The sequence below is a fragment of the Adiantum capillus-veneris genome, chromosome 19, assembly GCF_014529385.1.
Source record: "Adiantum capillus-veneris isolate H3 chromosome 19, ASM1452938v2, whole genome shotgun sequence".
Lineage (NCBI taxonomy): Eukaryota > Viridiplantae > Streptophyta > Polypodiopsida > Polypodiales > Pteridaceae > Adiantum > Adiantum capillus-veneris.
In genome coordinates this window covers 94789770-94813783 of record NC_140949.1, presented here as the reverse complement: position 1 = coordinate 94813783, position 24014 = coordinate 94789770, and the positions used below count along the sequence as shown (strand labels likewise).

The following is a 24014-nucleotide window of genomic DNA, read 5'->3' as shown; positions in this document are numbered from 1 at the left end:
CTTCCTGGAGAAGGTGCAGAGTCTGGAGTACCGGCTTGTACTGTGTTGATGCAATATAAAGAAATACCGAAAGGGGCGCCAAGATTTGGGGCCAATATTCTCTGGGGTGGAATTCTGCCACTCCGTGTCGCGTGTTGTCTCTCTCTATTCCAGTTCAGTTGTTATTGAAGTGCTAAAAGTCTGTTCAGTCTGTTCTTTTCTATTGGCACGTGGTGCCCGTCTTGTGACAATTCTTCCTCGTCAGAACATTCGGATTCTGATGAGCCGATTTTTTCAAAGAGGAAGTACATATATAGAGCCATCTCGAGGATAAGGGCAAGAAGCCCAAGGATTTCAAGGAGGGTGGTGTCAAAGGTGGCAGCAGAAGATGTAATGAAGACAAGAATTGGCTCGTGATCTTGTGGACACCTCGACTCCGATCAGAACACCTTCAATGCCAAACTCATGAACAAGGCACCTGTGGAGAAGAGAGATCACTGAGGAAGAAAGAGAGGACATCTGAGAATGAGAGAGAGAGAGAGAGAGAGAGAGAGAGAGAGAGAGAGAGAGAGAGAGAGAGAGAGAGAGAAAGAGAGAGATTTGGGAAAGGCTCTCCATGCTGATAATAATCTGCTCATACAAGTGACACGGGTGGTCCAACATAGATCTGGCATGCCTAGACCAGAGGTACACACAACTCCGACTGCTACTGACACTGCCAACTGCTCCTGCACATGAGACCTCTGGAAACAACTGGGAAACCACCGAGCAAGCACTAGGACTGCAGATGTAGATCTCCTCTTGGCAAAGGTAGGAAAGCCCTGAGGATCATAAAATCTAGCACCACCGCTCCGGGTGCATGGTAGAAAGATTGCAGCAAGGGTGTGGAAGGGCGATCATATGTCTGATTGGCTGCCCCTCTTGCTGCATACCTCCAGGCTCCCCCTCCTCTGCTCATCGTTGGATGCCCAAAAATGCTGGATTGAACTGCTGTGCAAAAATGCTAGACTTCCTCCCTTCTGCCTATTGGCTGCCGATCTCATATGGTTGCCCGCTGGGACACCCAAGGGGGGGCGCTCTCCCGCTGGGGCTGATCTGCATGCTCTAGAGGAGACCCCCCGTGGCCCCATATATAGGCCTTGCCCCTGGCTGCCTGACCCACTCCTCTAGGCCCCACGACCTAGACAAGGCATACAAAATGGGGAAAACCTAGAGAGGGTCATAGGGAAACTGGGAGCACTTGGGAAGTAAGGGAAAAATGCTTTGTGCCTACATGTTGCTAAATTGACTTTATTTGACAGAAAAATAATTCTAAACGAATTATTGGATTTATAAGTGAGAGGGTTTTCTCTCTTGGAACACCAAGGAAAAATAATTCTAAATGGATTATTGGAATTTTACGTGAGGGTTTTTCTCACTGGAGACATCCGAGTACAGAGTATTCCTATTGCGTCATTCAGAGTAATGATAGGAGCACTCTAAAAAGGAATATCCGTAAGGCCACCAGGAAAGGGTACTTCTGATGCGTCACATCGGATGGGTGACAGGGAGCATCGGGAAGCAGTATCCGACCATGTGGGAACGGACATCTCTGATGCGTCATAGGATGGGTTTTCTCGCTTGGAACACCAAGAAAAAATAATTCTAAATGGATTATTGGAATTTTAAGTGAGGGTTTTTCTCACTGGAGACATCCGAGTACAGAGTATCCTAGTGCGTCATTCAGAGTAATGATAGGAGCACTGTGAAAAGGAATATCCGTAAGGCCACCAGGAAAGGGTACTTCTGATGCGTCACATCGGATGGGTGACAAGGAGCATCGGGAAGCAGTATCCGACCATCTGGGAACGGACATCTCTAATGCGTCATAGGATGGGTGACAAAGAGCATCGCGAAGGAGATTGTACCGTAAGTTCGGCAGGAAAGGACTAGGTGATGGGTATTCATGATGCGTCACAAGGTGGGTGACCGGTGCATCGGAAAGGGGATATCCATAGTCGAGTGGAAATTCCGAACTGTGTTAGAATTGTGCACAAGGAAAAGCAAGCGCTTGAATGAAGATGGGTTCAGAGGAAACTTTGAGGAAAAACAGATGCTTTCTGAGAAAGTGGAATTGCTTTTCGGAAAAGCAGATGCTTTCCCGCGAGAAGTTATGTCTGCATTGCAACTGTGCATGTGTTTGCATCAAGGGACGCCTAGGAAGTGATGTGAAAGCATTGTTTTTAACTTATAAGGTTTTATTGAGTTTTTGGACAGATTCAGACCATTTTTAAAGGTGACCGGCCGCCCACTTAATAAGTGGGCAGCCTATGATTAAATAAAGCAATCAAAGCCAGCCAACGATTTTTCTCTCTCTTTTTCTGGTAGATGAGTTATTAAAGATAAAAATAAAAAATAAAAACCCGAAAAACGGCCGCGATCTCTACGCGAGCAGCCAATGCTCTGCTATCTTTGCCGTGGCCAAGGAGCTATAAAAGCATGACACGCCCTCTCCCATAGGGAAGACCAGGTTTTGCAAGAAGAAGATGCTGCTACAGATTTCAACTGCAAAAAAAGATGTTGCCGGTGATGCCCATGGCTGCCCCAAGTGTACCAGTGTCACGTGACACATCCCAACCCTATGTGTCCGTGGACAAGCTACACCACAACAGGGTTCAGTCAGTTCAGTCAAGTCTAGATTAGCAGGGATCTGGCACTTTTGTGAGTCTATTCGTAGACCGTGCATGCCCAGTCACTTAGCATAGATGCATATCCTCCGGTTGCACACAGCATGATCATCGAAATTCCCATCAGAATCCATTAGCATCAGTTAGGGGAATTTTCCAGTGCATTTAGCCTATTTTCCTATTTATTGGGATTTTCACTTATTATTTTTAAGAGACTTTCCAACAAAAGTAGGTAGGGCAATTTTGCTAAGTTAATATATAAGCAAACTCAAGTTAGCACTTTCTGACAGAAGAGGCAGCAGGAGCTTCCCGCTCAGCAGGCAACTTCCCCTCAGCACCCCCCCCTCAACACCCCCTAGCGTTTTCCAAGCATTACCATCGCCATCCTCACCCCATCCTTGGCGTTTTCCCCCTACAGCAAGCCATCGCCCACAACCTCCATTTCCTGGCGTTTGTGTCCCCTTCAGGCAACCCCCAAAGCCCAGCGTTTTTGGCATTTCGAAAGCATCAGCAGAATCAGCGTTTTGACATCAACAATTTCAGCCAAGCTAGCGTTTTTGCCTTGCTGCAGCGTTTTGACTTTCAGCCCCAACCTGCCGTAGATACACAGCATTTTCAGCCTTTAGCAAGGTAGCAGATACATCCCAGATCGATTGCAGAAGTTCCCCATCTTTAGCCCAAGAAAACGCAGCCAAAACAGTCATTTTCAGCCACCAATACAGTCCCCGAATTCAGAGATTAGAAGCTTATAGATTTCAGCCGTCGAGTCGTCGTCATCATCACCGTCGTCGTCATCGGCATAGTCCAAGTTGCATCAGTCCATTGCATTTGCATTGTACACTTTTGTGCATCAAGTAGACCACTCTCACCGACGAGAGTGGGGCCTTCGGAGGAGGGTTTTACAACCTCTCGGTGTCGTATCTCTTCTCTCTCCTTCTCTCAGTCTCATTCACTTGCACGCACAACATCCACTCACTTTGTTCGTGACCATAGCACTCTACAAGACGGAAAGCTCTCTCTTTCCCTAAGAACTAAAAGGAACCTTGAGCAATAAAGATCACTAATCTTGAGAAAAATACAACATTCATTCTGCTGCACCTAACATTGGTATTAGAGCTTTGGAAGTGCTTTGCATTACTCAAGGAAAGAACCACAAGAACCACAAGAACCACAAGAACCACAAGATTTTTTTTTGCTTGTTGTGATCGCACGAACCCAAGTTTACTTGGGCGTGGCGATTCCTAATCGTGTTTTGTTGAAGAGTGACAGAAATCCCAAGAAAGAAGGGCTTGTCCAGCCTCCCCTTGTGTCTCTTTTCGCTCATTGAGAGCGGACCGTGCACTTAGCGGCCGGCCAATTGACGTGAGGTGGGAAAAAGCAACCTTGGTGTGAGCGCAAGGCCGCCAAAGGGTGCGCCTGCAGAAAAGAGTAGAACTCGGGTGAAGAGAAGATCCTTCTCCAACGCGATTTGCAAGCGAAAGAAAACCTCAAGAACCTCAAGAACCCAAGACCCTCAAGACTCAAGAACCTCAAGAACCCAAGTTCCTCGTGAACTTAAGAACCCAAGACCCCCAAGAACCCACAAGAACCCACGATTGCAGAATGGTCGTCACCCGGAGCGGAATGGATACTTCGCTTGGAGGTGATGAGCATGAGAGAGGCGAAGAAGAATTTTCCCCACCAGGAGGTTTTTTCGACCCTTCCCCATCTACGACAAAGATTGCACTAACTCCTATGGAGGAGTTAAAGCAGATGTTTAAGGAAAGACTGGCAGAAATGAAACGCAGACACGCAGAAGAAAAAGCAGAAAGAGAAGTAGAAAGAAAGGCAAGAGAAGTAGAAAGAGAAGCAGCAAGAAAGGCAAGACAAGAACAGCGAGACCGACACATGCAAGAGTTCTTGCGACTCTTGTCTCCAGTGCCGGCACCGATGCAAGAGATTCGGGAAAAGGAGACTCTCTCAGTCTCTTCTTCTCTAAAGCATGACCCACAAGATTTGCATGATTGTGTGAAGCATGATGATGATTTGATTGACAATGACTTGCATGATGATTTGAAGCACAATGATAAGCATGATGATTTGGATGCCAATGATTTGCATAATGATTTGGATGACAATGACAAGCATGATGATTTGCATGATCAAGATGTGATTTCTCACAAGCATGATGAGTTGCATGAAGATGATGTGATTGTTCACAAGGATGATGTGTTAGTGGATGCTTTTACTAGCGAAGCTAACCTCGTTGTAGATTCGAGCAGTCACGAAGATCTGATCTTGGCTTTCGAGTCGAGGTCCAAAGAACCCCCACAGGACGATTCGATCATTCAGGACGAACCGATCTTGGCTCTCGAGCCTTGGTCCAAGGATCCATCACAGAAAGTATTATGTGTTCGCATGATTGATACGCACGCATTGTTCGAGTGTTTCATTCGTGAAGGTTTCCTGTATTTTAGTCAGCATCGTTATGTGATCCCTTTTCCTAGGCATGACATACTGTATGTTGATCACGTTTCTCTCATGGATGAGCACGAATGTTTACAACCTCTCGGTGTCGTATCTCTTCTCTCTCCTTCTCTCAGTCTCATTCACTTGCACGCACAACATCCACTCACTTTGTTCGTGACCACAGCACTCTACAAGACGGAAAGCTCTCTCTTTCCCTAAGAAGTAAAAGGAACCTTGAGCAATAAAGATCACTAATCTTGAGAAAAATACAACATTCATTCCGCTGCACCTAACAACCAGATGTCGCCAGAAGTGCCGATGGAGCGTGTTTCCATCGCGACAAGCTGCTGTTTTTCTCTTTTTTCAGCCCATAAACGTCGTAGACGGGGCTGATTTACGAGAAGGAACCCGAGAACACACCTCTTTTGTGTGTAGGATTGGAAGAGAGGATTTTCTATGTAGAGATCTCTTCCGGGGAATTGCTTTTTCGAAAACCAGTTGCGTTTCGAGCGTCGAGACTTTGAAGGTAACGATTTTCATGTTATGATCTCTAAGTATTTGTTTGCAGGTGTACTTCCTCTTAGTGAGGGAGTAGGAGCAAAGGAAGGCATGAGCCTCTGCAGGAGAAAGCGCTCTGAGGAACTAGAGCCGGATCAGCCCAAGGGTTTCGTACCCAAGTTTGGGAAGTAGATCCACAGATCGGAGAGAGGTAGCCTCTCGAGTTGTGATCTAAAAGTAGAGATTTCCAAGTAAGGACTTTGCGTCCGGGAAAGCAGAGTTATTCTGTGGGAAGAAGACTCTGGAAATAGAGTCGGAAAACAGTTGCAGGGATGCCATGCCCTGAGTCTGGAAGGTGAGATCCAGAGGCGAGAACCTTGATTCTCGAGGATTTGGAATAAGGAATGAAAGTTCCTTGGAATTGGGTTTTCCCCTAGGAATAGGAATCTGAGGCTTCCGGGAACCATCAAGTCTTATTCTAGAACGAACGTGGTAATACGTTCGGTTCAAGTGCTTGAATAGACTTCTCCTCTGTAATAAAGATACTATTACGGGGGGGACCAACCCATCTTCTGGTCCCCAGTATTGTGTCGATCTTCTCACTCTCTATATTTCTCTCTCTATTTATTTCTGTCTATATCCTCTGGCTTCAGTATTAAGTGATAAATTCTATTTATCCAAGTATATTCTATATTGCTATGCGCTCCCGTTTGTGACAGTGGTATCAAAGCATGGTCTCCTCTCTTTCTCTGTAAAGGAGGACGACTGTGGGAAGATACGGGAAGAAGCCATGACTTTTCGGCAAATTTTTTTCCTCTACGCTTTGAGAAAGGCATTCAAGAAGTTTGGATCGGTACGCCCAATAGGAACACGAGCGAGTCAAAGCAAGTGGTGGTTCACTCTTGCCAAGGTAGCTGCACTCTTGATCCTCTTTGAGGAAAGAAAGATGAAGAAAGTCAACGAAGGACTTTTGCTCGAATTTTGTAGACGCATCTGCAAAGTACTTTGCAGCAGATGGTGGAGTCAACATTAAAAGCTGAAAGTGTGCACCTTAGTGTACATAGAATTTAATCCCCGCAGTGGGACGGGAACCATTGAACACAAAAACATCAAATTTTTGTTCTCTCTCCTCGAAGGATATGTTGCTATGTGGAGAAAGTTTGGAGTAAGGAAATTATAACTCCTGAGTTTTTGAATAGAAGACCCTCAAACTTTAAGAGAGAGGGCAGGTCTTTGATCAAAGTTAAATCTTTGAGAAACTCATAAACTGCGTATTGCTTTTATGCATGAGATATGCATGTGTCTAACCAGGACAATCACTCTCGAGTATTTATGAGAGTAGGATCAAGTTGGAACATTGTTCTATGAGATGAATTGGTTTGCCAACCATCTAGAAGGTCAATACTTGATCTGGTATTCGGTAGTTCTGCCACATATTACCTGCTACTGCGGGTAGGACATTATGAAGGAACCATTCCGAGATTTCAAGCAGAGTAAAAGCTTTTGCTAAGCTTGAAGCCTAAACCAATTAATGGAAGCTACGGTAGTGCTTTCGCACAAGTGAATGAACACACTTTTTACGAGGGAAGGAACAAGCCACGGCTACGGCCTGTGCTCGAGGAATCCAAGGATTGAAATCCTAGTTTATTTGATGAGCGGGTTTTGCTCTAAGATCGAGCCAAGGGATCGTCAGGTGAGCATCTTCGCTCTAAGGATCTTACAAAGGGAAGATAATTTCCTAGGTTCACGGAAACTCTTACACAACTTAAGAATTATGTACACCTTTGGGTACATGGATAATACACGAAGATGCAGACCTATGCCAAGGTGGGTCATCTACCAGTTGAATTTTTTTCTGATGAACGGAATGAGATGAATCAACTTCATTTTCGGGAACTAGACGGGAGTTTGTTATACTCTCTTGAGCGCCTTTTTGCGCGTAAGGATATTCCGACACGAGAATCTCTATTTGAGATGTGTTCGGTAGAAGGAATTTAACGGAGAAGAGATTTTCTGATGGTCGTTGATCATTGAGTACGCTCTATGCTTTTACCATTACAGTAGCAACTTTTGGTTGCAGTATATGTTTCTCCATGAGTAGGTCAAGTAGCATTACACGCTGTTGGAATAAATTCGAGCAATTATGTTCGTAAGAATATAATTTGCCAACCGTTTTAAAATGGTAAGAATCACCTTAACCACATATGGGAGAACATCATTGAGATCTAAAGCGGGTTCGCCCTTAAGTGGGCTGAGTTTGAACTTATGTTCAGAAAATGGAAGAGACGCTAATGCACGTCGGGAAAACACTGCTGGTACTAATAACTTGCAAGAGAAAAAGATTGGAAAGAAGTGTCGCCGTACACAAGGAATCTTCAGATTGGAACCGTCTGCCCGTTTGCCTACGTTGAGCGACGGCCCGGAACAAGAACCTTCTTTATGGTGATCACAAACTCTATTTGTGAAAGAAAGACGTTGAGATTAATGCTCTATGACTTGGGCATTCCCTATCTGAGAGGACACAAGAGATTTAATACCCTCTGGACTAAGAGCGCAGGATGATGCGCAAGAACAGATACCTAGATTGATTTCTAGGAGGATTATTCTTCTTGAGGTTGAGAAGGCAAAAGTGAGTTAACAGATTCTCGGATGAGGAAACTTCCGAAGTGTTGGAAAGACGCGAATGACGAGTTCTTACATGGCTCGTAAGTTTGATGATTGGTGAAGGATATCTACGAGGTACTAGAGGAAGGACATGAACCGGTAAGTTAAGTATTGAATTCTTGAATTTTTGTTTAATTTAATTTTTAAGTTCTCTGCTAAGAAAGGACCAGCTCAACTCCCCATTGAGCAAGATTTTGAATTTTTCCAAGGTTTCTCTCCGGGCAGGTCAGTTGGACCTCTACAGTTGAGGACAACTGTTTATAAGTGAGAGGGATGTTGCGAAATTGACCTTATTTGACAGAAAAATAATTCTAAATGAATTATTGGATTTATGAGTGAGAGGGTTTTCTCGCTTGGAACACCAAGGAAAAATAATTCTAAATGGATTATTGGAATTTTAAGTGAGAGGGTTTTTCTCACTGGAGACATCTGAGTATAGAGTATTCCTAGTACGTCATTCAGAGTAATGATAGGAGCACTGTGAAAAGGAATATTTGTAAGGCCACCAGGAACGGGTACTTCTAATGCGTCACATCGGATGGGTGACAGGGAGCAACGGGAGGAAGTATCCGACCCACATCTCTGATGCATCATAGGATGGGTGACATAGAGCCATAGTTACAGGGGACGAAGGGGACGGGGCTTAGGGATGGGGGACAGCCGGTTCCGGGACGGGGATGGGTGGGGACGGGTGGGGGCGGACGACAAATGGCCTGCCAAGTGGGAACGCAGTCAAAATGTCCCGGGGACGGCAGGGAACTTTTTTTAAAATTTGAAAAACTGACTGTTTCTAGTGGCTGGTTCCTCTCCAACAACCATATGTTTGAACTTTGAAGCACCCCAATGGCTATAAAAGCCACCTTTTGGGTCCTCATTTCTCGATGTTTTATTAGCACATTTGCATCTATATGACTCATGTTCTTTGGTCTATTTAGTGTAAATTTGTGGTCAAAGTGATGCTCTATGTGTATGGCATGTGTGTAGGTCAAAAAATGCCAAAAAAACTCTGTTTTTTATTTTTGCCATTCCGACCCCCGTCCCCGTTTCCTGACTTTTGCCGTTCTGTTTCCGTCCCCGTCCTCGTCCCGACCTGCCGTCCCATGTAACTATGTAGATTGTACCGTAAGTTCGGTAGGAAAGGACTAGGTGATGGGTATTGCTGATGCATCACAAGGTGGGTGACGGGTGCATCATCCATACTCGAGAGGAAATTCCGAATTCTGTTAGAATTGTGCACAAGGAAAAGCAAGCACTTGAATGAAGATGGGTTCAGAGGAAACTTTGAGGAAAAACAGATGCTTTCTGAGAAAGTGGGATTGCTTTTCGGGAAAGCAAATGCTTTCCCGCGAGGAAGTCTATGTCTGCATTGCAACTGTCCATGTGATTGCATCCAGGGACGCCTAGGAAATGCTGTGAAAGCATTGTTTTTAACTTATAAGGTTTTATTGAGTTTTTGGGCAGGTTCAAACCATTTTTAAAGGTGACTGGCCGCCCACTTAATAAGTGGGCAGCCTATGATTAAATAAAGCAGTAAAAACCAGCCAACGATTTTTCTCTCTTTTTCTGGCAAACGAGTTATTTAAAAAAAAAAAAACCAAAAAATGGCCATAATCTCTACGCGAGCAGCCAATGTTCTGCTATCTTTGCCGCATCACACGCCCTCTCCCATAGGGAAGACCAAGTTTTGCAAGAAGAAGATGCTGATACAGATTTCAGCTGCAAAAAAAGACATTGCCGGTGATGCCCATGGCTGCCCCAAGTGTACCAGATGTCGCCAGGACCCAATGCGCGAGTTCCCTCGCGAAGAAGTGCCTACGGAGCGTGTTTCCATCGCGACAAGCTGCTGTTTTCCTCTGTTTTCAGCCCATAAACGTCGTAGACGGGGCTGATTTACGAGAATACACCTCTTTTGTGTGTAGGATTGGAAGAGAGGATTTTCTATGTAGAGATCTCTTCCGGGGAATTGCTTTTTTGAAAACCGAGTTACGTTTCGAGCGTCGAGACTTTGAAGGTAACGATTTTCATGTTATGATCTCTAAGTATTTGTTTGCATGTGTACTTCCTCTTAATGAGGGAGTTATAAACCGAGTTACGTTTCGAGTGTCGAGACTTTGAAGGTAACGATTTTCATGTTATGATCTCTAAGTATTTGTTTGCAGGTGTACTTCCTCTTAATGAGGGAGTAGGAGCAGAGGAAGGCATGAGCCTCTGCAGGAGAAAGCGCTCTAAGGGACTAGAGCCAGATCAGCCCAAGGGTTTCATACCCAAGTTTGGGAAGTAGATCCACAGATTGGAGAGAGGTAGCCTCTCGAGTCGTGATCTGAAAGTAGAGATTTCCAAGTAAGGACTTCGCGTCCGAGAAAGCGGAGTTCTTCTGCGGGAAGAAGACTCTGGAAACAGAGTCGGAAAAGAGTTGCAAGGATGCCATGCCCTGAGTCTGGAAGGTGAGATCCAGAGGCGAGAACCTTGATTCTCGAGGATTTGGAATAAGGAACGTGTCACAAAGTGATGACGTGGCTACGGACAAGGCTACGGACAACAAAAACCCTAATTTCTGCCAAAAACCCTAATTTCTAGATATCACAGAGGTGGAAAAATAAAAATAAAAAAATTTTATGTTTTTTTTTAGCGACGCAAATCTACTGACTTTTGCTACGCAAGGATTTGGAGATAGAGAGAGAGTTGAATTGCTTTAATTTGCCCTCTCTTGATATAGAGAGAGAGAATCTGCTTTTGCTTTTAAGCTTTTGGGGCTCTGCTTTTGGGCATCCCTTGTAACCTTTAAATTGGTGGTGAGGCCCTCACTTCTCAGAGCATCTGGACGTAGAGTCTGAGAGTGAAACCTGAGCCACTCTCTTGTACTTCGAACTGATTAATACAAAAAGAAATACCGAAAGGGGCGCCAGTCTTTGGGGCCAGTATCTCTAGGCACGGAACTTCGCCGGGCCAGTGCAAATCTATTGTGATCTGTGAATTGTTTTGAAGTGGTTATTTGGTGCTATCGCGATTGATTCTTGACTTGGAGTGTCCAAGTTTGTTACAGTGGTATCAGAGCACGGCCGATTTCTCTTCTACGGGAAATCCGATCCCCAAATTTTTTTTCGCAGCACCTATGGCTTCACGCAACGATCAGTCGACTCCCTCTGCATCTGGAGATGCGAACAGGGATCACAACGAAGATTCTGACAGAGAGTATGGCCCGCCTCGGCCTACTCAGGCGGAGCAAAGAGAGATGAAGCGTCGTCAATTGATCAGCGATGCAACAAAGATGATGCTCAGTTTTGCGAAGGATCCGAAATTGGCAAAATATATGAGCCAGACCTCTTCGGAGGAGGTGCAGACGGAGTGGCAGAGAACCACAACACCAGTCCCGAAACCCGCTCTCAAGAAACCTTCTGCTCACAAGAAATATATGGAGAAGGAATTGGAGAACGTGGTTGATGAACGGATTGCTCAGCTTTTTGACATGCAAAAGAAAGCCAAAAAGCACGGCAAAAAGCAGAAGAAAAACACTGACTTCCCGGGATATTTGGGTCGTTAGTCGACATTTGACAAGGCAAAGAAACAGAAGAAGCGTGTTCGATTTGAAGGAGTACCCAGTTCTTCTTCTTCCTCTTCTTCTTCTGATAGTTCTTCTAGCTCTTCAGATTTGAGTGAAGAAGACAGAAAAGGTAAAAAGCGAAGCAAGAAACAAAGCTTCGGAAAGGGCAAGAAAAAGGCAAAGAAGACTTAATCTCGCCCAGAGACTGACAGTTCTATTGAGGACTCGTCTACAGACAGCTCAGATTCTGATGATGGAAACTTCTATGCGAACAAGAAGAATTTTTACAAAGCCAACTAGTATAACTTTCTCGAAGATAAAAGCAAGAAAGTCCGAGAGTTTAAGGAAGGTGGCCACTCGATCAAGTTTGATACTTTTTCAGGATACTCAGATGCTTCGAAGGCTTTGTCTTTTATACAGCAGTTTGACATTGCTTTCGCGAGAGGACGCTATTCAGAGCACTCCAAGATTCAGAGAGCTACCTCTTACCTTAAGGGGAATGCTCGTACTTGGTGGTCCATGCTTCTTTTAATCAAGACTGCGTCAGTTAAATGGCTGAAATTTAAAAATATTTTTATTTCTTCTTGGTTGACGCAAGAGTCTGAACGAGATATACGAGCTGCTTGGAACCATCTTCGGATGACCAAGAGCGATACAGTAAATACTTACTGTGTGAGATTCTGGAGCTCTTTTCTACCCGCCTCTTCATTCAAGAAGATCTCGTTCAGAGAACAGATTGAGCGGTTTACCTTTGGTCTACCTACAGAGATCTGAGATCATTGCTTGGAACAGAAGTCAGCTTCTATTCAGGAGTTGATGAGTCATGCGAAGCGGGGCTTTGCCATTCACTCTGGCAGTCTGACCTACCCCACCGATGAGGTCATGACACAACGAGCCGAATAGACTTCAGTGAATGAAAGTAGAAAGAGAAAGAGCAACCCAGAAAAGAAGGATGCACGATCCAAGTTTACTCCTGAGGAGAGAGCTCGCTTCATCATGGAGGGGAAGTGCTTTGGATGCGGGGAACGTGGACATATCTCCGCGAAGTGCCCTAACAAGGCACCGAATGAACAAGACGACGACAAGCCTGAGAGTTCGAGAGCAACTGAGGAACGTGGCAGAAAAGGCAAATAGAAAAGCAGAACTGGTACCACATGGCGTGGGACCTGCACCGAATCTAATGAATGAAAGTACAAACTTTGCCGCTTTTGGGGCAAAGTGAAGGATCAGGGAGCTCTTTTGAAGGAGCCAAGGCCAACTTCTTTTCACTTGGAATCGGCGGCTCGATTTGGAATTATGCCCGACAGACTGACGCCACAGGCGGAGGTAGTTCGACTGGCACCCGGACGGGATGTTGCCATTACACCGAGCATTGGCAAACTTCGTTTGCAATGATAGGGGTGTTCAGGGCACGTGAGTGACGTTCTACTCAGGATCCCTTGGTACCACAAGAACTACGCCGTGGTTGACTACCGGGCCGAGAAAGTGACTTTGATAAATGAAGGGCTTAGAGATTGTACTTGATGAACTTCAGTTTCTTACTCATTCTTTTGGGAGAGAATTGAACGATGGATAAAGGTTGAATATGTTTTCACCTGATCAAAAGAACGCCAAGATTTTTCTCCACACTCATGCCGATTGCTTTTCAGAGCGCCTGAAGATCAAACCATTGATCTGATACCTGGAAGCACGCCACCGAACCGGCCACCTTACAGTGTGAGCCGAGTACAAAATGAAGAGATTATGAACCAAGTGAAAGACCTCTTGGAAAAGGGTCTTGTCCAGCCTAGTACTTCACCGTATTGCTCTCCAGTGTTGTTGGTTTTTAAGAAAGACGGATCTTAGAGAATGTGCATCGATTATAGAGCTCTCAACAAAATCACCATCAAGAGCAGATTTCCGATTCTTAGGATCGATGATATACTTGACAGGTTATAGGGATCCTCGTGCTTTAGCAAGATTGACTTGAAGAGTGGATATCATCAGATCAGGATAGCGCCGAGAGATGTCTACAAGATAGCTTTTCGGACGACTTTTGGGTTATTTGAGTTTTTGGTGATGCCTTTTGGCTTAACCAATGCTCCTACGACATTTAACCGGATGATGGTCAAGATTTTTCGAGAGTACAGGCTATTTGTTGGCACTTTCTTTGACGACATCATTGTTTTTTCCAAGAATGAGGCAGAACACAGAGATCATCTGCTTTAGGTCTTTCAGGCATTACGAGATCACAAGTTAGTGATTAATGCAAAGAAAACTGAATTTTTCCTACCAGAGATACACTTTTTGGGACACATTGTCTCAGCAACAAGAGTGCAAATGGATCCGGCCAAGATAGAGACTATCTGTGATTGGCCCGATTTGAAGAATGTGTTCTATATCTTGACACAGAAAGGAGTCCCTTTCTCGTGGGGATCCATAGAGGTGACCGCCTTTCAGACATTGAAAGAGAAATTGACTACGGGACCAGTTTTGACTTTGCCGGACTTGCAGAAGTCATTTGAAGTATATTGTGATGCTCGTGGTCGTAGTCTGGGTGCGGTCTTGATGCAAGAAGGCCATGTCATTGCTTATGAGAGCCGATTGTTCTCTAGGCCGGAGATGACAGCACAGATATATGAGAAAGAGCTTTTGGTGGTTACTCATGCTCTTACTCAGTGGCGGCATTACCTACTCGGAGCGGATTTTACTGTCTTTATAGACCATCAAAGTTTGTGCTACTTCTTGTCACACAGAAGCAGCTTTCGGAAAAGCAGATGCGGTGGGCGAACAGCTTGTCACAGTTTCACTTCCAGATTGTCCATGTGCAGGGACAAAAGAATGTGGTGGCAGATGCTTTGTCTCGGAAGCCGTTGGTTTTGGCTATTTCCGCGATACATCATAGGAGCTTCGAGGATACGGTCAATCAGTATGCCACAGATACAAATTTTGCAGATATTTTCACACGGATACGGGATGGGGAGACAGTAGCTGAATACTCCCTTCGGGAAGGCTACTTGATGAGAAAGACTATGTTGTACGTTGCACAGTTGTTGCGGGAAAAGGTTATGACTGAATGCCACTGTCCACCTTTTACGGGTCACCGCGGCATTGCTATCACCATGAAAGGGGTAGAGAGATACTTCTTTTGGTCGAGACTCAAAAAGGATGTGGAAGAGTTTGTGCGCAGTATGCCAGAAGGTCAAGTTTGACAAGCATAAGGCACATGGATTGTTACAGCCTTTACCCATACCCACCCATCCCTGGGAAAGTATTGCAATGGATTTCATTTTTGATCTCCTGAGAACACAGAATGATCACGATGATTTTTCCAATTACATGGCACGTCTGAGACGATTGTCTCCGACAGAGACCCCTGATTTATGAGTTTGTTTTGGAAGGCAATTTGGGAGAACATTGGCGCGCAGTTGCAGTTCTCGTCATCGTTCCACTTGCAGACTGACGGGTAATCAGAGATTGCAAATTCAGTGGTTTTAGATTTATTGAAGTCTTGTATCTCGGATCAGAAGACTCAATGGGAAAAGAACTTACCTTTGGTGGAATTTGCCTACAATAACACGATACACTCTTCGGCGGGGAAGACGCCATTTGGGATTGTGGAAAGTGCTGCGAAGGTTCCATCCTTCCTGAGAACGAAAGATAAGATCTTTGAAGCGGATGAATATACGCGAGATCTGGATACGGCTTTTGCCAAGGTTCGCGAGACTTTGCAGAAGTCTCAAGAACGACAGAAAAAGGCAGCGGATCGCCATCGTCACGATTTGAAATTGAAGGAGGATGATTGGGTGCTCTTACGTTTTGAGAAGGCACGCCTACGAAAGAAAAAGGGAAAGGAGAGGCTTTTTTCCAAAGCTTAGTATGCGATACTACGGACCTTTCCAGATAACTAAAAAGATAAATGATGTCTCCTTCCGATTGAAATTGCCAGATACTTGGAGGATTCAGAACAAGGTGGAAAGGTACGTAGTGTACGGTACGGTTTAGGTATGTACGGAACGTACTTCCGTACTGAACCAACCTTTAGGTACGTGATAGGTACATACCATTTGTAAAAAAAGACAATTACACTAAATTTAAGTTCACAGACCTTTCAAAATTCAGCCTCATTAACAATGCAATGCTTAAAATGAACATATTGATCAAAAAACTTAATGACTCAAGATTCAATACTCAATGAGAAAACCAATGACCATAAATCATAAGACCAAATAACAACTACAAAGTTCAAACATCATGTCCATGGCATTAGCCAAAAGTGGGCATATACCATACAAACTGAATCAAGATCCAAAACAAAGTACTGTGAAATACTACAATGCCATAATAACAATAAAAGTCTGCTGCAGCCTGTCCTCCAAAGCATGAAGTCACCAGTGTGCACTAAGACGTGCGGCCTCAAAAGTCTGTGTCAGATGCGGAAGATGAATCGTCGGTAGAGAGCAAGCCCCCATCATCAAGGACATTGCCCTCCTCATCAAACTCAGGGTCATGCTCAGCATATGTCAACTCTGGTACAAGCACCTATGCACCACAAGCCTCCTCAGGCATATCAGCAATCTCCGCATGGATGAGCCGGACAGCTTCATTCGCTCGCCTGCGAATGGAGCGAATAGGAAGCTTCCCCCTGCGAATACTCTCTCGTCTCACAGTGTCTGGATCTCCTCCCACCGTGCGTAGAGGAAGGCTAAGAGCTCGTGCACGTGATCTAGTCACACGACGATCCACGCTCTCGAGCTCTCTATGCAACTCTCTGAGAATCTGCTCCTGCTCGTCTCTAATCTGTCGGTCCACCTCCTCTGGTCTAGGATCATCTACCATTTTTAGCTCTGTCGCATCAACCTGTTGAAGAGTAAAATAAAGTTAAACTGACTTATTTATGGCATATGCTTGCAGGTTGAGTTTACAGTGGCCAACATCAAGGTAATTACCTGTTTGGGTTGCCCCAAAGAATGGTAACTCCGCACGAGCCTCATGTTGGCTCTGCAATACACCAACTTCTCCAACTGAGAAGTGCTAAGGCGATTTCGAATCTTCGTGTGTATGAGAGAGTAAGCACTCCAATTCCGCTCACATGCTCCAGCCGAGCAATCCTGCTCAGTGATCAAGCAAGAGCGCAATCATCAGCAAGAGAGTGACAAGTGTCAAGTAATATAAAGATGAAGTTAGAAGTTTAAAATGATATATACAATGTAATCATGGATGGCAGTTTCCTAACCTGGGAAAGGATACGAAGAGCAATGCGTGAGAGGTTGGGAAGACCAACTCTCCCATACGAGTGCCACCACGTCAAAGGATACTTTGTGGCTTCCTTCCTCAAAGAAACTGCTCTCGTGAAAGAAGCGCCAATGCCATTCATGTAGTTGGTGAATTCCTTGTCTATCCCAAGCTGATCATCCTCTGAAAACATGAGCCCAACATACTCTGATTGTTTTGTGCTAAGCAAGGTATCACTCCATAGCTCTGGCGACCTGTAGAGAGGATGAAGCATGGCAGCCATCGCATGTATGGGACGGCTCATGAAAGTCCAGCGGCTCTCAACACATCCCAATAAATCTAATCGGCTGAAATATCAAAACAACTTGTCAATACAAGTTAACTGTTATAACTTAGACTTGATGGTTAAAATAGTTACAACCATTAGAACATGAGGAACCCTTACCGATCAATAGTCAACAGATCGCATTTGGAAACGTGGTCTTTCATCTGCATAAACAGATGATAGACTAGTCCCAAGGTCGATCCCTCCATATCCGTCAATCGAAGGAGGACGTAGACTGGCTTGAGTGCCACTGAAAGAGCGTGCACTTCCTGCCAAAAGCTCTCATCAAGGATCCACCTCTGCAAGTATTTTGTAGATTCATCTTGCGATCTTGACATGCCTCGCCATTTTGGATCCACCACTGTCTGTAGTAGTGGATCTCTAAGTTTGTAGAGCCTCTGTAAAACCAAGTAAATGTAGGCAAACCTGGTTTTTGAAGGTCGAACCATATCCAAAGTGCTATGGCTGCGGAAGATAGCAAGAGCCTGATGTTTCTTGCGAAAGAATGTGGTGACCTTGACTACATCTGCAACTATGGGCTGCACCCATGAAAGTTTGCCAATATCCTCCATGAGCAAATCCAAACAATGTGCAGCACATGGAGTCCACACTATGCCAGGAAAATGTTGCTCCACCATAAATCCCATTACCTTGCAATTAGCTGCATTATCTGTCACCACCTGCACAACATTCTCCTTGCCAACCTCCTCTATGGCTGTTTTGATGTGACCAAAAATAAACTCAGCCGTGATCTTTTCCCCTAGTTTTCCTGCATCCACAGCACGCAAGAAATAGGTGCCCAAAGCAGAAGACACAAGAATATTGATTATGTGTCGTCTGCGTATGTCTGCCCAACCATCTGAGATAATGGTGCATCCAAACTCCTTCCATCCAGCTTTCACAGGCGTAAGCGCCTTGTCAATTAAGGCCTTTTGTTCATCTAACATAGTGGTGCGCATCTTTGTGTAATCAAGACCTGTCCATGTCTCAGTAGGCCCCACCTGTGCAATGGCTTTTACCATTCTTTTCCACTGATCTGTGCGCAAAACATTGAAAGATATGTTGCACTCAATAAGAGTGCGACATATCTCCATCTCTGCCACCCTCTGACGCTCTTTCACCCAAGCCTGAGAAGAGATGCGACTAGGCAAAGTGGTCTGCGTTGGTGTTTCAGATGTACCTTTTTCACGTGGCAAGGAATCCTCACCTTCACCACCAACACGTGCTCTCTTCCTGAAAGTAGGGGTTGCATGGAGGCCGAACCTCCTCCAACCTCTGTCTCCGCACCTAAAGACTCCAGCTCTCCAAAAAAAGCATCATGTAAAGCATCCTGTGTGCTGGGAGCACCTCTCAAAGCAGGAGCACCAACAGGAAAATACTCTTGAATAAGCTGCTCCCTCAAAGGTGGTGGTATTTTCTCACATGCACCAATCTGATCAGTGCACCCGATTCCTGTCAAGTGCTTTTTGACTCGCGTAATAGTGCTGGTGTATTGGTCCCCACAATACTTGCATTGCCATAAGCGTGTACCAGAACCTTGCTGAGAAGTGGTCGTGATGATCCTCAAAACATTGGTGTGGAGCGACCAGTTGGGGTTGGTTTTACGCGGCATAATGAATCCTGCACATTGCAAATGCAAAAGAGTGCACGCACATGAGGAGTACGGAGTGCGAGAGAAGAGTACGGAGTGCATGGTGGCAGAAGCAGTACCTTTTCACGCGCATAGCTCGGCTCTGCAGGACTCTGTGCACTGCTCTGCAGACTTCTCTGTAACAGAACAGAGACTCTTTTGCTACAGTGGTCGATTAAAAAAGCCTAAGGCTTCCCCCCTTCACACTAATAAGCTTAACTGGAAGCGCTCCCTAGCGGAATTTGTCCGAGCAAAAAACGCCCAATTTTTTTTTTATGCCGTATTGTACCGTACGGTTGTACCGTACGGAAAGGTACCGTACGTACGTACGGATTCTACTCTGATTCAGAATGCATTTTATGTGAGTCTCTTGAAACCTTTTAAAGGTGACCTGATGATGGGGAGCCTGATGAGCAACCCGAAGTGGAAGAAAACGAGGAGATCCTTGTTCTCGAACACATTTTGGCACATAAGGATATGAAGACTAAAGGTAAAGTCTGGAGGCGGTTCTTGGTTAAGTTCAAGAACTTTCCTGCATTTGATGCGAAGTGGATGGAGGAGGAGGACCTAGCAGATACTCCTTGGATCGTGAAACTTTACCTCGATGTTTTGGTTTAGCATAGTCTACTCCAAACGGAACCCAGAAATTCAGCTTGGCCGAAGATCTGGTGCAGTGGGATGCACAAGAGGGGAGTTACTCCGCTCCTTTGTCAACAGATGCCTTGATTTTGATACTAAAGTCATTGATGTCTCTTTGAGCTTCAGGGATACTGAGAGCTGACAGTATTCTGCTGGATGACTTTATGAAATGGAATTCCTGATAATGATACTGATTTGTTCTTGACTTCTTTTTGGGTGCAGGAACTGATAGCCGAAATGACTGCAGCATTTTGGTCTGATTGATCTCGAATAGACATGGTTGCAATAGGGGTTAGTCAATCGGACATCGATGAGGTCCCGATTGGACCTAGATGTGATTGCTAGCTACATTGCCGATAAATCATGGTCTAAGATTCGAATGAATGTTGAATGTCATGTGATGTCTTGTGATGTGACTGTCCATTTTGTACATGTGCTAGATGTGTGTTCCTAGTACGTAGGTACTAACAGTTAGTGTCTGCTAAGACGGTTTATGGATTTTGTTGGTTTTGCAGGCGTAATCGCGGTCGATTACAATGCTTTCAAGAGGGGGGTATGTCACAAAGTGATGACGTGGCTACGGACAGCAGAAACCCTAATTTCTCCCAGAAACCCTAAAATTCCTGCAAACCCTAATTTCCGGACATCGCGGAGGCGGGAAAAAAAAAGAAGAAGAAAATTTTGTGTTTTTTCTTAGCGACGCAAATCTGCTGGCTTTTTGCTACGCAAGGATTTGGAGATAGAGAGAGAGTTGAATTGCTTTAATTTGCCCTCTCTTGAGATAGAGAGAGAGAATCTCCTTTTGCTTTTAAGCTTTTGGGGCTCTGCCTTTGGGCATCCCTTGTAACTTTTAAATTGATGGTGAGGGCCTCACTTCTCAGAGCATCTGGACGCAGAGTCTGAGAGTGAAACCCGAGCCACTCTCTTGTACTTCAAACTGATTAATACAAAAAAGAAATACCGAAAGGGGCGCCAGTCTTTGGGGCCAATATCTCTAGACATGGAACTCCGCCGGGCCAGTGAAAATCTATTGTGATCTGTGAATTGTTTTGAAGTGGTTATTTGGTGCTGTCGCGATTGATTCTTGACTTAGAGTGTCCAAGTCTGTTACAGAATGGAAGTTCCTTGGAATAGGGTTTTCCCCTAGGAATAGGAAGCTGAGGCTTCCGGGAACCATCAAGTCTTATTCTAGAACGAACGTGGTAATACATTTTAGTGCTTGTATAAACTTCTCCTTAGTAATAAAGATACTATTACGAGAGGGGGGACCAACCCATCTTCTGGTCCCCAGTACTGTGTCGATCTTCTCACTCTATATCTCTCTCTCTATTTATTTCTCTCTATATCCTTTGGCTTCAGTATTAAGTGATAAATTCTATTTATCCAAGTATATTCTATATTGCTATGCGCTCTCGTTTGTGACACTACAGGAGCCTAAGTTGCCATAGAACCAAGCCAAAACCCGAGCTAAACATGGCTTAACTTAATGTGACATAAGAAGCCTACCTCACACTGGCCGGGCACAACCACAAAATAGCCCTCACTCCCTAACACCTGTCCTTGGGAGAAACTGGGACCGACTATAGGAATTTAGAGAGATGCCTGAACTCTAACACCCTCTCAACTCCTAGAAAGGAAGTTGGACCAAGAAACTGGATTGAGCAATGTGCAATTGTAGAGAGAGGGTTTCGTGGACGAGGATATCTGCTATAGAACTCCAAGGTTGAACAATACAAGGCGCCATAGTATCATCCAACCATTACGTCCGAAAGACGTTCGAGAAGTAAAATGCTGTCTGTTGAAAGTAAATCCAGCTCTATCAAGAATCTCCTCAACTCAACCGACTCACAAGTCGCACTACCAACATTTGCAGAAGGTACTGTTGCTGACTGCTCCAAGAGAATGCATCAAAACTGAGGGTAAAGGCATAAACTACTTGTATCTGGATCATTCTCAACTCTAAAGTATTGCACCCTCGAGGAAAGAGTTGGAAATTTGCACCTCCGGTCATATACCACATGCCAAAATCTCCAAGATGCTACTGGAAGTTCAAAGAATAGGACAATCGAGGCTACTGAGAAATCAACTTTCTAATGACGAAGAACCAAAGAACTGCACCAATCATTATATATAATGATGAACCGCAAACTGTCTCTTAAGGAACTTCATCGGAATTGAGAGTGAAACTGCTAGTGAGCTTCATTTATTGGGAACATTGCCCGAGAGAATATCACCCCACTCTCAGAGTGAATTGGGAATAAACATCCAGCAAAAAGGAACACTCATCAATACTGAGATTGCAGCTAACACGGCAAGATCAAGAGACCGTGCACCCAAGCTCTGCAAGAGAAGAACAAGGTGCTATAGAAAGCCACCAAATAAAGTGTCAATCTTATCCGCTGCATATGGAACCGCAAGAATTGTAACAAAGTAGTCCCGGAAACTCACTCCCAAGCTGGCTCCATATCCCCCTCTAAAGGGAGAACACCCGAACCATGGAAAACAATCATAACTCTCCAACAGTCTCTACCTGTGTAACTGGATCACCCAAGGTAGGTGAATTTCAAAGCAAATGTACATGTGGAACATGTAACCAAATCTGGGAGAGCTAAGAAGATTGTCTCCCCTCTTTGAGGAATGCCTACTAGCTGTAACGGGTTCCTAGTCCAAGAAGGACTACTATCCACTTGTACAAAACAACATGCCAGTCTAAGGATAGGTGTGCCCTGAATGGTACAATCTCCAGGGATCAATCTGGAAGACGAGGCATAGGAACTACTGCTTGGATGCATTGGAAAGAGCAACTGTCACACCACAAATCCGAAAGACAAAGCAACCACCGAAATGGCTAAAGAAAATCCGACAAGATACTAACTGCATTGTGGGCTGAAGCTCACCATTTAAAGCCGCAAGAAGTGGGCAAGGAAACCAAAGACTAGTAGACACCGTTGATGGTACTCCGTTGAATGGAGCACTGAAAGTCAATTGAAGATAATAACCTAGAAGCCCCCTCTGAAAGAGAAGTATTCTCAAAAAATTTGCTCTGAGGTAACAAACTGACTCAACCCCAGGTTGGAACAAAAAAAACATTGTCACTGAAAGTTCCAAAGCTAAAGCTGAGAACTCCCCCCAAGATAGGAAGCCCCCCCTCCCCTTGAGTTATGGGAAAAGAGAATGAGTACCATCAGAAAGAAATGTGAGACAGTCTGGAGGAAAACTGCTTCCTCTACAATTGAATAGCAAGACCTGAATCTCATGGAACTCGAGACTCAAAGAGAATCACACCCGGTAAACTCGGATTGCTAAGAATAGGAAGACCTGAAAGGTCGTCACTTGAGGATCATGTTTGCCAAAGAAGCCGTCAAGGTCCAAAAAAGAACCTAGCTACTCAAGCAGGCTCCTTGAGATCAAACCAAATGTTCGCTACTCCTCTCATCTGCCAAGATCAAACCTATAGGTACAATCCAATACAATATGCCAAACTGCATACAGACACGGAAGAGCACATGTACTCCCAGTGTTGTAACTTGCTTTCTTATAATCTTCACCAAAACTTTCCTTTGGACTTGTGTTGAAGAGAACATACCCACTACTCATTTTATGCAATCGATATCCAATACACAACATGATACCAATACTCACGAGAAGAATAAAGAAACCGGCTCGGGGAACAAGTCCTTGAAGAACGCTGGGGCTGATCTGTAACATGTGCCTCATAGACACGTGGGGAGGATCTTGTATCTGTTTATGATCAAGTGATTGGTGCTCGAAATGAAATGCATGTTCTTCAGGAAGATCTTATGCCATGCTAGAAAAAAAGATTTACCGTAATCTAGCTGTCAGATGCAGTGGAAAGGTTTAGGATTTTTAATTCAGATCTCGTACTTGGCACCAACACAAGGTTACATTAGTTCACTTGAAGAGAAACTGAACTGAACACAATGAACAAACGAGAGAGAGAGAGAGAGAGAGAGAGAGAGAGAGAGAGAGAGAGAGAGAGAGAGAGAGAGAGAGAGAGAGAGAGAGAGAGAGAGATGATGAAATGAAATGTTATATTAACGTCTTCAAGAGGCCAAAATGACCTATGAGACCAAAAAAGATACAATTGGTGAATCTGATACCATGTCTGAGTACGGAAATTAGAAAGTTACAAAGAACTAACACTAAGACACTAAAGGACTATGGAGAAGGGAAATAGGGGGGGGGGGGGGGGGTTGTGGGTTTAGATGAAATCTCTCATCGGTCGCTGTCGGATCTCATCGACCTCCTCCATGGTCAGTACTCTGGTTGGGCGTCTTGCATGTCGAGCTAGAGTGATCTGTATCTTCTGTTGCAGCCTTCGTCGGTAGTGGGAGACCCCCCGAGGTCGTGGACGTCTGGATCTGTCAAGCTTAGTGGCCCGGTCAAGCA

The 24014-nt window shown here is 44.7% G+C and overlaps 3 protein-coding genes across 7 annotated transcripts in view; 1 reads left to right on the top strand and 2 right to left on the bottom strand.

Moving 5' to 3' along the window:
• The window catches only part of LOC147434490 (pentatricopeptide repeat-containing protein At3g03580-like), a 68084-nt gene that overhangs the window by 23394 nt on the left and 20676 nt on the right, over nt 1–24014 (top strand). The gene's annotated exons all lie outside the window — the stretch shown is intronic.
• On the bottom strand, nt 16646–17363 carry LOC147434492 (uncharacterized). Its single transcript, XM_086489963.1, has 2 exons — nt 17012–17363; nt 16646–16886 (listed from the first exon to the last, which is right to left on the bottom strand). Exons 1-2 carry the CDS (start codon nt 17312–17314, stop codon nt 16671–16673), a joined length of 519 nt encoding a protein of 172 aa, XP_086346089.1. The 5' UTR covers nt 17315–17363; the 3' UTR covers nt 16646–16670.
• Nucleotides 17452–18947, bottom strand: LOC147434491 (uncharacterized). Its single transcript, XM_086489636.1, has 2 exons — nt 18599–18947; nt 17452–18542 (listed from the first exon to the last, which is right to left on the bottom strand). Exons 1-2 carry the CDS (start codon nt 18945–18947, stop codon nt 17452–17454), a joined length of 1440 nt encoding a protein of 479 aa, XP_086345762.1.